The sequence below is a fragment of the Balaenoptera acutorostrata genome, chromosome 3 (genome assembly GCF_949987535.1).
Source record: "Balaenoptera acutorostrata chromosome 3, mBalAcu1.1, whole genome shotgun sequence".
NCBI lineage: Eukaryota > Metazoa > Chordata > Mammalia > Artiodactyla > Balaenopteridae > Balaenoptera > Balaenoptera acutorostrata.
This window is the reverse complement of record NC_080066.1, coordinates 8,898,261-8,912,755: the sequence shown is the minus strand read 5'-3', so window position 1 is coordinate 8,912,755 and position 14,495 is coordinate 8,898,261. Positions and strand designations below refer to the sequence as shown.

The 14,495-nt window shown below is 48.2% G+C and overlaps 1 protein-coding gene across 3 annotated transcripts; it reads right to left on the bottom strand.

The window, feature by feature from the left end:
- Nucleotides 1-4,568: 4,568 nt before the first annotated feature.
- On the bottom strand, nucleotides 4,569-13,856 carry UCMA (upper zone of growth plate and cartilage matrix associated). Of its 3 annotated transcripts, none has more exons than XM_007189904.2 (5): nucleotides 13,705-13,856; nucleotides 13,317-13,382; nucleotides 13,137-13,232; nucleotides 9,662-9,760; nucleotides 4,569-5,007 (listed from the first exon to the last, which is right to left on the bottom strand). In XM_007189904.2, exons 1-5 carry the CDS (start codon nucleotides 13,760-13,762, stop codon nucleotides 4,910-4,912), a joined length of 417 nt encoding a protein of 138 aa, XP_007189966.1. In that variant the 5' UTR covers nucleotides 13,763-13,856; the 3' UTR covers nucleotides 4,569-4,909. The 3 variants fall into 3 exon arrangements, with proteins under 3 accessions (XP_007189966.1, XP_007189967.1, XP_007189968.1); XM_007189905.2 differs by having other exon boundaries at nucleotides 13,173-13,232; XM_007189906.2 differs by lacking the exon at nucleotides 13,317-13,382.
- Nucleotides 13,857-14,495: the final 639 nt, after the last annotated feature.

Genomic DNA, 14,495 nt, shown 5'->3' with positions numbered 1-14,495 from the left:
TTCCAATTATTATTCTGCATACATGCTAATATACAGAGATACAGTGCATATTTGTCTATTGGCCTTGTGTTCTGGGACCATGCCAAACTTACTTACTAGTATAGCAGCTTTTTTATACATTTCTTAGGATTTTCATATGGGATCTTGTTGCCTGAGAAGTTTTAACATTTCATTTCCTGTTTGTATGACTTTTTTTTCTTGTTCCCAGTGTGAGGAGGAAAGCATTTTCCTTCACCATTAAGTATCAAGAAAGTATTTTGAGTAAGGTTGGAAAAGATCTCTAAATAATGGTGTGGTTTTTTGTTTGTCTTCTCTTATATTCCCTGGAGTGATGTTATCAATTGAGCATTAGTGGGCTCAACCTTGAGAGGAGGAAGTGGATTCAAGTCCTGGGCTAAGTACATTTTCGGGTGGTGATGCTTACTTTATTACATAATTATTAATCATGCCAAAACAAAAGTAGTGTCCAATTGTGTGTCATTTATACACTTTGAGTTAAAGGTACAAGAAAAGCTGTCTTCATTGACTTACTAAAGGAATGTACTATTCTCTTTTTTTCAACAGTGATTTCAAGGGACCAATCTAATGGTATATTTGGGTTTTTTATCATCTAAATCCGCTTACAAAATACAAAATATCTTGCACCTTGCTACTACAGTTCTCTGCTGGGTACATGATAAACAACCAAACATGAGCTAATAAAATCATACTTGAAGGCTCCCGGACCTCACTGCCTCATATTAATGACGTTGTCATTTTATTTAGAAAGTTTTTAATTTGAGAGCCTACACACTAAATCATTCAGGCTCACTAGTGTGTTATTTGAAACTCATTATTACAGGGTCTAAATTAATGAGAAATTATCTAGAAAAATATTTTTCACTTTCGCTTTATGTATTAAATCAGTGTTCTTTTCAGGCATGTCCCCTCAAATATCGCCGTTCCCATAGGAAGCTTTTTCTTTAAGAAGGCTTTATGAAAACTGCTTAACTGTAAATTAACTATACAGATTTTCAGTGGTAGAAAATTAGTTTAATATGTAAAGTAGGCATCACTGGTCAAAAATGAATTTTAAAGTTTAAAAATAAAAGTGGAAAAGAAGTATAGCTGGATACTTAGATGTGCACAGGTCACTTGAAGGATGCTCAAGACTTGGGGATGATGGCTTTCTTTGGGAGACAGGGAAACGATATTGAATTCTTTTTTGTCCTGTGAAAAATTTAAATCATGTGTATACATTACCTATGCACAATATTTTTAATTAAAAAAATCAGAATAACGTGGAAAGTGGACAAAACTTTTTTTAAAGTGGTAGTACACTGTAAGATCACAGAGTATACCAGTTACAGTCGTGAACTAGAATATCCATACTTAACCAATTTGCTTTTGGACAAATCCCTTGAGAACTTTTAAATTATGAAAAACTTGCCAAAGAATTAGAACGTAATGGTTGAAAAGGAATTAGAAATGAATTTTCCCAACTAAATTTTTTTAAAAAGCATATGACACTTTTTAAAAAAATTTTTTAAATCATTCTGGCTCTCAGGCAAATTACCACCTCCTTCCAGAAATCTAAGTAAACAAAGGCACATGATAATAAGTTACAATATCTCCCCTGGAGCACACACACTCTCAAAAAAATAAAAGAAGAAGGTGAAGAAGAAACTAAAATGACAACATACAAAATTAGTGGAAAAAAATAATGAGTTTTCACCAATTCATCATTTGACACAATTTGTTTTCAACCACTTACCTGGAACCCCTAAAGGACTTGGGGATGGTAAGGAAAGAACAGAGAAGAGTTAGTTAGAAGAATGTCCCAAAGGCCACCCTTTTGACAAAGCCTGTCTCTGAAAATATAGATCCTCCGTTACTAATTCCTATGAAATTCAGCTACCCAGATTCCGGTCATGTTTCCTTTGGCATCCTTCTCCCTACCCAGGAAATGGCTGTAATTGGTTCTGAGTGAAGGAATTCTAAAACTCTGAGGTATAATGGGGCCCTTGTTAAGGATAGGGTAGAAAGAGGTAATAGAATTCTTCTTTCTGCCAGAATTCTTTATCTAGAGCTGACATGCCAAGCCTGGCTCTTGAACAGACAAGGAAAGGCTGTTTTTCTTTTAAACCGGCCGCTCACCCAGACCATTCTTGGTATTTGACATCTGTATGGCCCCAGCGTTCCCTCCTGTGTAAGCAGCAGGCTTTTTGAGCCAGGAGGCTGCAGAGCGTGGCCTTGAGTCGGACTCCATCGGCTGCCGTGCACCTGGTTCCTGGCCCTCCTGTCACAAGGCGTTGGGTGTGTCATTGTCACCACGGGAGCCAGACTGTGGCGCCTTTGTCTCCTGGCTGAGGTGGGAGAGCAGTGCTTTGCCTTTCCTCTGCTGTACGTCTGGGTGTGTGGAAACACATGCACACCCTCGTCAGTTGGGGTTACCAACCTAAAGGGTCAGGGGCTGGATCTTCCGGCTTGGCATCTGGCTCCTGGTCAACCAAGAGGGCGTTTCATGTGGGAAGAGCACAGGCCCACTTGGATCGCTGGCCCAGCAGCTGGCAGCCCTGACGCAGGACCTGAGCTAGCAGTCAGCAGAACTTGCACCTGCCCCGTGACACCCCTGTCTCTCGCTTCCCTGAGTAACCGAGCTGAGGAGAGGCATTGTGGTTCCTACATGCCTGTAGCAAGAATTTCTCATCTGTGTGTGTGGCCGGCTGCCATGAGGAGCCCTGCCCCCGAGAGCGCAGACCCTGGACCAGGGCGTCTGTCCGGCCCGTTTGCTAAGGCTCCCCGTTCTGCTCTTTTCAGGGGTGCGGTAGGAAGCAGGTGGGATGCGTGCGTGAAGCTCCTGCCCTGTAGTGCAGAGAGGACCATCTCTGACCTGTGTTCCCCGTAAGCTGACTGATTTCTCCAGTGTAGACCAGCGATTGCAGAGACGGAGGACAAATAGCAGGACTCCCTTTTGGTCTGTTCAGCTTTACGCTCCGAAACTTTGGAATACTCATCCCTCCCAAATAATTTCAGTCTCATCAGCTAATAAGAAAAAACAGTAATGAAATATTGAGGCATCTGCAGAGTTATTTCATGCCAGTTTCTTCCACTGCTGTCGCCTTCTAATTTGAAGCTCCTGGTACTTGTGGTGAGAGCTGTGGGGAGCAGCGGGCTTCCTGAAGAGCCTGTCTGTTGAAGACAGGCCCAAAGGCGGGGGGTGGCCAGTGGGAAAATGTGGATCGTGTAGGTGGGGTGTTCACTGATAGCCTGGTTTCAGATAAAGTGCTGGCTCTACATGAGGTGGTTTGGAATGTGCATGCTTGCTGGATCACTAAATGTTTTTAAAGATTTTATCCCAGTCTTTTAAAAAATTACTTTGCATTCATTGCACGGTGTCCAGTTCTAATTAATTGTTCCACCTCTGGTGGGGTATTTTACTACAGTTGAGCAGCTTTTCCTCAAAACAAAGTTGCCCTTTACTGTTCTGGAAACCCAGCCTCCAAAGCAGGCTGGACCAACCAGCCTGGGACCCAAGTCACGGGGGAAGCACAGGGCCCAGGAGCGGGGCAGGGAGATGGCTGGGAGTGGGTGCTTAGTCTTCATCCAGAGTCCGCTTTATCTTCAAGAGCTGACCCCACAGAGGTGCCCACTTAGGTTGTTCTTGAGTTTTCTGTGTTCTTAGTGTGGAATTCCTGAAGTCAGTTGGGAGCAAGGCTGGAAGTAGCCTAGTACAGAGTCTGGGGCAGGAAGGCAGAGCCCTTGGGACAGAAGAAAGGGCACTGCTATGGGCTGAATTGTCTCCCCAAAAAGATATGCGGAAGTCTAACCCCTGAGACCTGTGAGTGTTGACCTTATTTAGAAATAGGGTCTTTGCAGATGTAATCAAGTTAGTGAGGCTGGTAGGGTGGGCCCTTAACTCAATGACTGTTGTCCTTATAAGAAGAGACACAGAAACACAGAGGGGAGAGTGTGTGGAGACATGGGGAGAAAAGGCCGAGTGACAGTGAAGACAGAGACTGGAGTGACGCTGCCACAAGCCAGGGAACAGCTGAGCCCCCAGAAGCTGGAAGAGGCAAGGGAGGACCCTCACCTGGAGCCTTAGGAGGGAGTGTGGCCCTGCCCACACCTTGATTTCAGACTTCTAACCTCCAGAACTGTGATAGAATAGATGTTCATTGTTTTAAGCCTCCCAGTTCTGGCACTTTGTTATGGCAGCTCTAGCAAACTAATACTATGAAGAAAAAGGACATGATACTAAAACTAAACCTTATCTGCTGTCTAGTTTTGGTTACAGCTGGCCTTGCTCTTACCCTGGCCTCTGAGTGATGCCATTAAGAAACCACCGTTGAACCTTAAGAATTTTTTCAGAGACATGAGAAGCACCTGGGCTTACAGAATGGTTTTTCCCAAACAGTTGCATTAGCAGGTCCCTTCCAGTCACGTGACTGCTGAGACAGGCTGCGGAAATAGTGAGCAGTGCTCCTGAGTCCAAGCTTCCCGACACCCAAGTCGGTGAGAGTCCCAGTGTCACCTGGGAGGGACCAGCTGGTGCCGCTCAGTGTGAGATTCAAGAAGACGGTACAGAGTGTTGACTCAGCGTTTTTATTCAGAAACTATAAGCAGACACGTGATCTTTTCTCTCTACTGTGATTCTTTCATTGTTCTATGGGCCAGGAGTCTCACTGTGGGAACCATAGCGAAGCAGTGGGAAACCACCATGGGGTGATGCCAGGAGGCCCCACAGGCCTTGGCTCACCTCAGAAATTCACCTGCCCAGAAGCGCAAGCCAGGGCATTTCCGTCCACGAGAACAGAAGGCCCCAGGCTGAGGCCCTGGGAAGGGGCCTGTTTGTATGCAAAAGAGGTGCCCGAATACCGAGGGTGGGCGGGTGTGTCAAGTGCCATCTTCTGGGTGCATCGGGCTGAGGTCAGATATGGTGGCGGTTGTAGAGATAGGATGGGTACAGGCCGTCATTATGCCACTGGCGCCACTGCTCGATGGCCTCCCGGCTTCTCTCTGCATGTTCTGGGGATGAGAGATGAAGTCATCGTGTGAGGATGGAGGGCTCTGATCTGGGGGCAGCCACCGAGTCCACCCAAAGCCCCCCCCCCACCAGCCTGTGACATGTGACATGAACCACTGTGCCTGCGTGCGTGGGTGACAGACAATGTCCCAGCTGGAAGGGCCTGAGAGGACGCCGAATCTAAAGGCCTCGTTTTAATACAGATCAGACCCAGATAGGTGAGCGTCACAGAGCTGATTGCCAAGAGTGCGGAGACCGGGGTCCTGCATTCAGTTCAGTGCTCCTTCCCTGTACAGCCAGCGAAGGGGGGAGAGCCACGTGCAGAAACTGGCCCAGAGACACACCAACTAAGACAGAATCCAAAATCGCAGCAGCAGAAAAATAGACTGCAAACCATACTGTTGAAAAACTCATGGAAATGATTGTCAACATCGAGTGATGGGATTATGAGTAAGGTGTTCCTTCTTACTGTTTCTTAGCTTTAAAAATAAAGTTATGTTTTTAAAGCTAACTGGGGAAAGGGGTGGATGAAGCAAGTGCAGGAAGATCTTGATAATCCCTGATTCTGGGTGATGGTTATATGAGGGTTTGTTATACTATATACTTTTCCATGTATTTGAAATGTTTCATAGTAAAGGCTAAAAAGAGCAGAAGGGAGTTTTTAATGAGTAAGAAAGTCCTGATTTTTCTGTCTTTGATAAGACATGTTTCTGAATAACGCCTTTGTGAAGCTATAGAATTAGGCTCCTGATGCCAATTCAAGACTGCCTGTCACTCACTGTTAGGTACCATTAAAGCATGAGCAGATATCCCAAGGTTATCGGTGTTTAAAAAGCATCCTCAAAAAGTTAAACAGAATTAACATTAACCCAACCGTTCTTAAAACAAGAATAGATGAATAGATAAAATGTGAGATGATAGATAGATAGATAGGAATGTATAGATATGTTTGTATGTATTATTCAGCCATAAAAAGGAATGAAGTTCTGATATGCTATAACATGAATGAGCCTTGAAACATGCTAAGTGAAATACACCAGACACAAAAGGACAAATATTGTGTGATTTCTCTTCTATGAAATATGTAGTATAGGCAAATTCGTATGGATAGAGAATATATTAGAGGTTTCCAGGGGCTGTGGGGAGAGAGGAGTTAATGCATAATGGGTACAAAGTTTGTTTGAGGGGTTTGGAAATAAATAATGGTGATGGTTGTGAATGTACTAAATGCCACTGAATTGTACACTTAAAAATAGGTAAGGTGGCAAATTTTATGTTCTAGATATTTTACCACAATTTTTTTTTGAGTATTTGGAGAAAACGTTGAGAGGATAGAAAGTTAATAGAAGATAATAGCAAGGATTCAAAACTCAAAATGTCTTCCTTGCCTGTTTTCTCAAATGTGGGCTTCACCAAAAAGCCTGTGACCCTGACTTGTTGTTAGTGACACGCATCCTCTGTGGCATTGGGCAAACAGGAAAGCCTGGTGGCTTCAGGATGTGGAGGAAGTAGGTGTCCCCATGGTCCTTAGCACCTGTGAGAGCCAGGTGCCCGCTACAGGAAGGGCCCTTGTGACCACGGGGTGTTCAGGCGCCATGTCCGCTGGGTATGTTTCCTTCTATGTGAACTTGGGGTCGGCACTACCCTGGGTGCTGAGAATCCTCTTAGGGACTTGGTGCCTCAGAGACAACCTGGAGCTCAGAGTCAGGCCAGGCTGTTAGCCTTGGGCCGTTCACACCTTTCTCAGGCCACGTAGAGCAGCTACCCTTGGCCAATCTTGAGAGCATGATTTTGACATAGAAGTTGATTATTTCTTCCCAGGTCATGCCGAACTCTTCTTAGACCATTTCATTTAGACAAAGGGAAGGTCTCCCTGGTAAAGACCCAAGGCCTGGACACTGTAGCCTTCGTGTAGGGACCACTTGTGGCCAGGCGTCATGCAGCCAGCCTGGGATGGCCTGACCCGGGCTTCCAGCTTTGAAGGTGGAAGCAGATCTGGGCTGCTGCCACGTAGACCTTAGAAGTGGGAGTTCAACGCTGTCTATCCTAGAGCTTTTGGAGGCAGAACTCAGTTACTTTGGCCTTGAAGTTGGTGATTTTGAGCAGAGTTACAAGCTGGAGCCATGACAGAGCTGAGTGAGGCTCTAACCACCCCCCCTCCCACTTCCCCAGACAAGGGCCAGTGTCCTGGGGGGGTTGGTAGAGGGGCCTTTGACTAAGGTGGGGTTTTCAGGCCCTCAGCAAGGTCATTGGTGTCCAGAAATCTCCCTTCAGACCACCTGCCTAAAATTCCTCCACTGGAAACCCAAGTCCTTCCCGTCACCCGTGGTTATCTCTCAGCATTCGCTTTCATGCAGCAAGCACCTCGGGGAGAGTGTGATCATCCGCTGCTCTCCAGTATTCTGAGAATAGGTGACGTTGTCAATCAAGAAAGCTAACCGAACCCAGGGTCCTGACCGATGGGGAATGTGGGCGCCTCAGAGAAGGGCTCTGAGCGCTGCTCCCGGTGGAGGTTTCCGGCAACCTGACCTCTGTGCGTGGTCTGTTCCAGGGCAGAGGCAAGGGAAGGGGGGAAGCTGAAGTGAGCTTCACCTTGGTCAGCGTTTACCCTTGGCCAGGCTGGGCCCCCTGCACCTCTTTGCCTCTCCTTCTTTCATCAAGTTCGGGGCGGGGGCGACCCCCACTGAGCCGCTCTGCATTACCCCCTCCCTCCCTCCATCCTCATGGGCCAATCCTTGGATTGAAGAACCTCTCCAAGACCTCTACGCATTTGGTCTTCCTTGGGTACAAAAACATGGGCTTTGCTGGCAAACTCGCCTTCGTTTAAATCCTTCACAACCGACGTCACCTTGGTTATTCATGTATCCTTTCTAAGCCTGAGTTTTTAAAAGTGTAAAATGGAAATTGTAAGACCTGAGATGCTGGTCGTGAGGGTCACATGGTTCCGTACAGTGTCTGGCAGGGCACGTACTCAGCCCGTGACAGCGGCTGCTGTCGCTACAGTCCCCGAAGGCCTGTGCCCTGCCCTGCAGCCTCTTCCTCTGTGGGCGAGGCCTGAGGCCCCTGACCTTAGTCTCCTCTGGCTTTGGTGGAGGACCTGGCATCCCTCAGGTGCCTAACCCCTCATCCTAATCCATCGTGGGAGGGAAAACAGTGAATGTTTTTCATCCAGATGCTAGGGATTTGGACCTGAAACATTTAAAAATGCACAAAATAAAATGCTGCTATTAATACTATGAGTTAAAAAAAAAAAAAAACACTGAAGGAATTTTAGAGGCCACATTCTCATTTTTAAAATGCTTCTCCCCAAATGCTTCTCCCCAAGCTGTCCACCAAGGTAAACAAATCTTTAACAGAAGTATTTGCCTCTGAATTACAACAGTCTGAGCTTTCCCCAGGATGTTTGATTTGCTGGAATCCTGCCCAACACCTGTCTGCAGGGCTCAGCCAGGTGCCACCCGAAAGGTCATGGGCATGGCCTGCAGCCCCCTGATACCTGGTGATGGTGTCCTTTCCACTAAGAGGTGCCCTAAGGGCATATTACCTCCCAAATCCACCAGAGCAAGCAAGCGAGGGGTTGACAACTTGGGAACTGAAATTGCAGACTCTCTCTAACAAAGGTCACCTTAACTGGGGTCTTATGTCCAAGCTCACCTGCATCCAGGAACTTACTCTGAAGCATTTCAATCTTGAAGTTTCAGAAGAGACCAAAAAAGGAATAAAAACACACATTGGCCTGCCTGGTCTGATCCCTATTACCTGTTCTGTGGATTTTTTGCTATACCTGTTCTGTGGATTTTTTGCTATAAGTGACCCTTGAGGGCACTTAATAGATACCAAGTTGAATCCCATCCCCCATGGGAGGCTGGGGTTCAAAGGCAGAGCCTCCCTCCCCCTCCCCCCTCCCCCACACCCAGAGGCCTGGTTGAAACCAGCATTCCTGGGGGGCGGCTGGAGCCCTGTCTCCCAAGGCCAGAGGGTGGGGATGAGGTGTGCTGACCGTCTGGTGAGAGACACAGAGGCAAAGGTCAAAGCTTTGCAAACAAGACGCTCAGGAACACGCAAACCCCGCAGAAACTTGCTCTGGGTGAGGGGAGCCGGCCCGTGGGCTGTAGATGTTGACGCTGGAGGTGGGGAGGGTACAGAGCGGGGCCCCGTGACCGGAGCCTTCTGAGCTCACTTGTCCTGGTTTGCATCCACTGGTCGCCCGGTGCTGATGATAATAATTAGGTAAATGAAGGCCTAGGTTTTCCAGGATGGGCAGTTCCCAGAGCCACGACATTGATGGAGATCCAAGGCCCTTGAAAGTGAGTTTGAAATCCTCCCAACTCAGCTCTAACGGGAACTAAGCCACGAGTGCAGGTGCTAAGACAGAACACACCCAAGTAGGAGGAGAAAATACGATCAACCAAAGACTCCCCCAGCCCCACAGTCTCCAAGCCAGTGGTGTTCTGTCCTCTTCCATTTCTTCTCAAGTTCTGTAGCCACTTTTGTGACTTTCTCCCTGTTTTTCCGAGACTCCCATAGATATGAATTGAAAGTAGAGCTCCTCTTACCTCCCTCCTCTAGTTAAAATTGAGGGATAAGTACAGGCAGATCACATGGTTCTCCCGCAAAGCTCCACTTCCCCGAAGTCACTGGCTGACGAGCTCTTACCATCGTTTTGCTCCTCCACGAAGTTCTCAAACTCGTTCCTTTGTTCCTCGTGATGTTCTCTCCATAGCTCGTCCGCCTGCAGCTTCAGCCTCTTCTCCGCTGGGGGAGGGGAAGAGGCGAGAGTTGCCCCCAAGAATAGGGGCAGCCGCACGCATTTAGGGGGACACCAATCATTCTGCCTGAGAAACTTAATCAGGTGCAGAAGGGGCTGTTTGTGAGGGGGTAAGAGTGGGGCTTCACTGAAATGGTTCACTCCTGACACAGACTTTAAAACCTAAGGGACCTGGGGGAGCATCCCATCCAACTGCCTCATTTTGTGAGTGAGAGGACAGACCCTCAAAAGGTGAAGCCATGTAGCTCCAGGTGTAAAATGAATGGTGTATCCAAGCATGCTGGGCCTCTTAGAAGCTAGGAATTGTGATGATAGAAATGAATTCTATGAGGGAATAATCCAACTTAATTTCACATTAATTAACCTGCAAGTCCATTCAGCATCTTTGCGCTCCTATCATGGCCAGAATATATGCTAAGCACTGGGATTAAAAAGTCAAGTAAGAAAGATTCTGTCCCTCTGCCTAAGAGGCCTGTAATCCACTTAAGGAGAAAGATATGAAAATAAATTACACCCAGCATTATGGCTGCTGTGATAGAAATCGCCACGGGGCGTAATGATGGCTGTGGTCGAGGGAATCTAAGATGATCCTGATATTCATGCCCTTAGGTGATTCTCTCCCCTTGTGTGGATTGGCCTAGTGGCTCACTTCTAATGGGCAAAATATGACAGAAGTGATGGGATATGACTTCTGAGATTAGGTTACAAACAAGACTGGCTTCCATCTTGGGTTCGTTGGTCTGTCTATCTATCTATCTGTCACTTTTGCTCTTGCTCGGAGGGAAGCCAGCTGCCATGTTGTAAGCTGTCCTGTGGAGAGGCCCACTCATGGCAGGAACTAGTGTCCTTGACCAGTAGTCAGCAGGACTTGAGGTTTGCCAACAGCCATGTGCGTGAGCTTGAAAGCGAATCTTCTCTCAATCAGGCCTTGAAATGAATGCAGCCCAAGCCAATATCTTGACTACAGCCCATAGAGACCCTGAGCCTGAGGCCACCAGCTAAGCTGGGCCTAGACCCCAGAAACTGAGACAATAAATGTTTGTTGTTTTAAGCTGCTAAATTTGGGGCTCATTTGTTACATAGCAGTAGATAACTAGTACAGGATATGGGGTGATCAGATAAACTCCCTGATGATGAAAATACCAACCTCAGGTATTCCTTAGTTTGTGAGGCAATGCATTCCAGTAAAGTTGGCTGTAAACTTTTTTGTGAGGAGTCCCAGTTTCACATTATAAAGCTGAAGGTACACCTCTGGTTGGAGAAATAACCCCCAGTGATAACTGAAAACTGTCACTGAGAACACGTACACATTCCTTGGCTGTTGAACATGAAGCTTACCAGAGGGAACCTTACCTGAGCTACCAGGTCACAGCTCACCAGCAGGTGCAGCTGTCCCTCATCTGCTCTAATGTAGCCCCCTCAAAAAACCTCTCTAGATTTTAGATTTTCCAACGTAAAATAAGTTTCTGGGTTCATCCACTTCTGCCCTCACACCTTTACATCTTTAGTCTGGCAGAAGCTTAGAGATAGAAATTGCCTGTCTTCTGGTTCCAGATTCAAGCTTATCAAAGTGTTGCCTGCCTTTACGGAACCTCAGACATAATTGGGCATTGTTCTACCCATCACTGGAGTTGACCAGGTAACAGCAGATTAACTCAGGTGCATCCTAAGTGTTCACCGGGCTGTCCTGGGTTCCCACGACTGAAACCCCGAGCTTCCAACCCGGGTGACAGATCTCTGGCTTAATCATGCGTCTCATTGTTCTGAATCCACTTAGAGAATGGAAACTATTTGCCTCTTAAATTCATGCACGTTCCCCGCTGGGAGTCTGCCAAAAGGTTGCTTCTCATTTCCGTCAAGAACTGCCCAAACTCCATCAGTCTTTAAAGTGTTGCTTGACATTTGCTAACCTTTAAATCCCAAATTGTGTGAGGCCTGGAGATTTTCCCAGTGTGGTTGTACTTCTCCACTTAAAAAAAAAAAAGGGAATTTCATCTCCAAGCATTTTCATCTCACTTCTTGCCCATCATTTGAAAACAGTCCTGTTATTTTCACTGAGCAAGTTACCTTGCTGAGTGTGCTGAGAGGCACAAAGAGTTTATTCAGACAGACACATAAGTAATTAATCAAGCCTTGGACTCAGAGTCTGTCAGAGCTGAGTCCTTGGAAGAATCTAGTTCAAGGACAGAAAACTCAAATCCCTTCAGGGGTCGGCAGGTCATGGAAATGAGGGTCTCTGCCAAGCAGGGGATACCAGGGCCTACTTCAGGCTGAGAAGGAGACATACTTCCGAGCTCAAAAGCCTCCCAAATGCATTGGAAGTGAAGACTTATAAAAACACTGCTGGCAGATGTAGAGAAGGGACTTGAGGACACAGGGAGGGGGAAGGGGAAGCTGGGACGAAGTGAGAGAGTGGCATGGACATATATACACTACCAAATGTGAAATAGATAGCTGGTGGGAAGCAGCCACATAGCACAGGGAGATCAGCTCGGTGCTCTGTGACCACCTAGAGGGGTGGGATAGGGAGGGTGGGAGGGAGGGAGACGCAAGAGGGAGGAGATATGGGGATATATGTATATGTATAGCTGATTCACTTTGTTATACAGCAGAAACTAACACACCATTGTAAAGCAATTATACTCCAATAAGATGTTTTAAAAAAGAAACTAGGAAAAAACAAACAAACAAACAAAAACCACTGCTGGCTGAACACTCTCTTTCAGGGGCTTATAAATAAGGAAACGGGCCCAGGGAGAAGAAGTGGTCAAGGCCACTTAGCAGCAAAGCTGTCACCAAACCCACATTTCCAGTTCTCTGTCCCGTGTGCCCTCTTCCCTGCTTACAGCGCTGCTCTCTTGCCTGTAGGGTACACCATGAATTACCCGGAAAGCACACACTGAGCTATTGTGTCCCTTCTCCACCGAATAGAGATTTTCCCCTTAACATTTTTTTGGGGGGGGCCTCGCTGCGCGGCATGCAGAATCTTAGTTCCCCGACCAGGGATGGAACCCATGCCCCCTGCAGTGGAAGCAGGGAGTCTTAACCGCCGGAACACCAGGGAAGTGCCCCCCGCCCCCGACCTTAACATTTTTAACTTTCAGAAATTGAGATGCAGTTCATCACTTAAGTGCATTCAGTGTGGCCCTATCCTCTTTGCTTGTTACCCCAACAGCATAGCCAATCAAAGACTGACCTACAGTCGAGGGAACGTGATGTAACTTCTAATTCAGAGCTGCAGCCACTGAGACCTGAGGCCCTAGGTTGAGCCCTCGGTCCCTGGCGGTGCCTGCAGCCCGGCTGACTGTGGCAGAGAGAAGGAACACGAGGCAAGAGCAAAAGGCAGGCCACCAGCATCCTTACCATTGACCTTTTCTCGGGATCTGGGGGACCACTTGCCTCGCTTCTTGAGGAAATTCAAGGCATCTGATTCCTGCATGAAAATCTTCTCTTCCACGCCTGAAACCCGAGAGAAGCCAGTCACAACCGGCACATGCTCACCAGGGCTACCTCAGGAGCCCCCTGGGTGGCCCCGGCACTCACCTTCCTGCACCTCTTGTCCTGCCAACCGCCTGGTGCCCACCGACACAGCTGTCCCCTCCCGCAGGACTGTGGGACGAGAGCACAGAGTGAGGGCTGCCACACCCCAAGAGAAGCCCTCACCCTGAGCCAGGCCAGGGCAGTCCTTCCCAGGGCTGTGACTTGCCCTGCAGACCTGGATGCCTCAAATACCAGCCACAGAGCCAACTTCCCCAAGAAACCGCCAGGCGTGCTGGTTTCTCTGTACTGCGTTGTGTTATACACACAGACACATACACACAAACACACACACCCAGGTACAGCCTTCTTAACAGTAGGTACCCCCTCTACCTGGGCCACCTGAGCAGCCTCACCTAACACCAGGTCCATCCTGGAGCCTCCCCATACTCACTGGACAGGAGCACAACGGCCGAGAGACAGGAGATCAGGAACAGCTGTCTCCAGGCCATCTTTGGAAAAGCCGAGGCTCTGTCTGGGAACTACAGACAGAGAGGGTTCTACAGATCCTGAGGCTGCCAGGTCCTCACTTCTGTGTCAGGCAGATCAGGAGGGAGAGAGAGAGGCATAAGGCTGGGATGCCACTGGCGGGGGGTGGGGGGGGCGGGTGAGCAGGGAGTGGGAGGGGTCCCGGCCGCGACTTCCATTGGCCGCCCCTGCCAGGGCACCGGAGATGTTTTTGGCACCTTGCAAACCACACAGAAGCAGAGTCTGTCATCGGAGCCTCAGCCAGGACAGTTCTGAAGTGGCCTTTCCAAGAACCGCACCCAAGGAGTTGCTGTTGGAATGCCCAGCCTCAGAGTCAGGATTCCAAAGACCAAGGGCAAATTTCAAAGAGCCCCTGGCATCTGCTTCAGGGGAGGTGGGGACTCTCGTCCTGGAAGCTGAAGCATGCGGGGAGGGAGGCGGGGCTCAGTGGGGGACTTTGACTCAGCTGTCAGGCCAGCAGGGACCGTAAAGGCTGGAAGACCCCCCCTTAGGGTGACTCTGGCCTGGACACGTGGGCCATTCTGACAGTAGCCCCCGACTTGACCCCAGCTGATGCTCACTGTCAAACAAAGCACAGACCCCTTGGCCTGGGGTCCCAGAGCCCTTTCCAGACATCGAGAAAGAGAGGCAGTCAGCCTTCCACGGGGGAGGGGAGGAACACAGTGTGTAAAGAGCCCCTCCTCTGGGCACGCTGCT

What these genes read in the sequence shown, in the direction of transcription:
- UCMA (XM_007189904.2), bottom strand. Translation starts at nt 13,762, where the DNA reads ATGGCCTGGAGACAGCTGTTCCTGATCTCCTGTCTCTCGGCCGTTGTG. An exon ending in GGCCGTTGTGCTCCTGTCCA is followed by an intron (nt 13,383 to 13,704) that starts GTGAGTATGGGG and finishes CTCGTCCCACAG; the next exon opens with TCCTGCGGGAGGGGACAGCT. An exon ending in ATCCCGAGAAAAGGTCAATG is followed by an intron (nt 9,761 to 13,136) that starts GTAAGGATGCTG and finishes CCCCTCCCCCAG; the next exon opens with CGGAGAAGAGGCTGAAGCTG.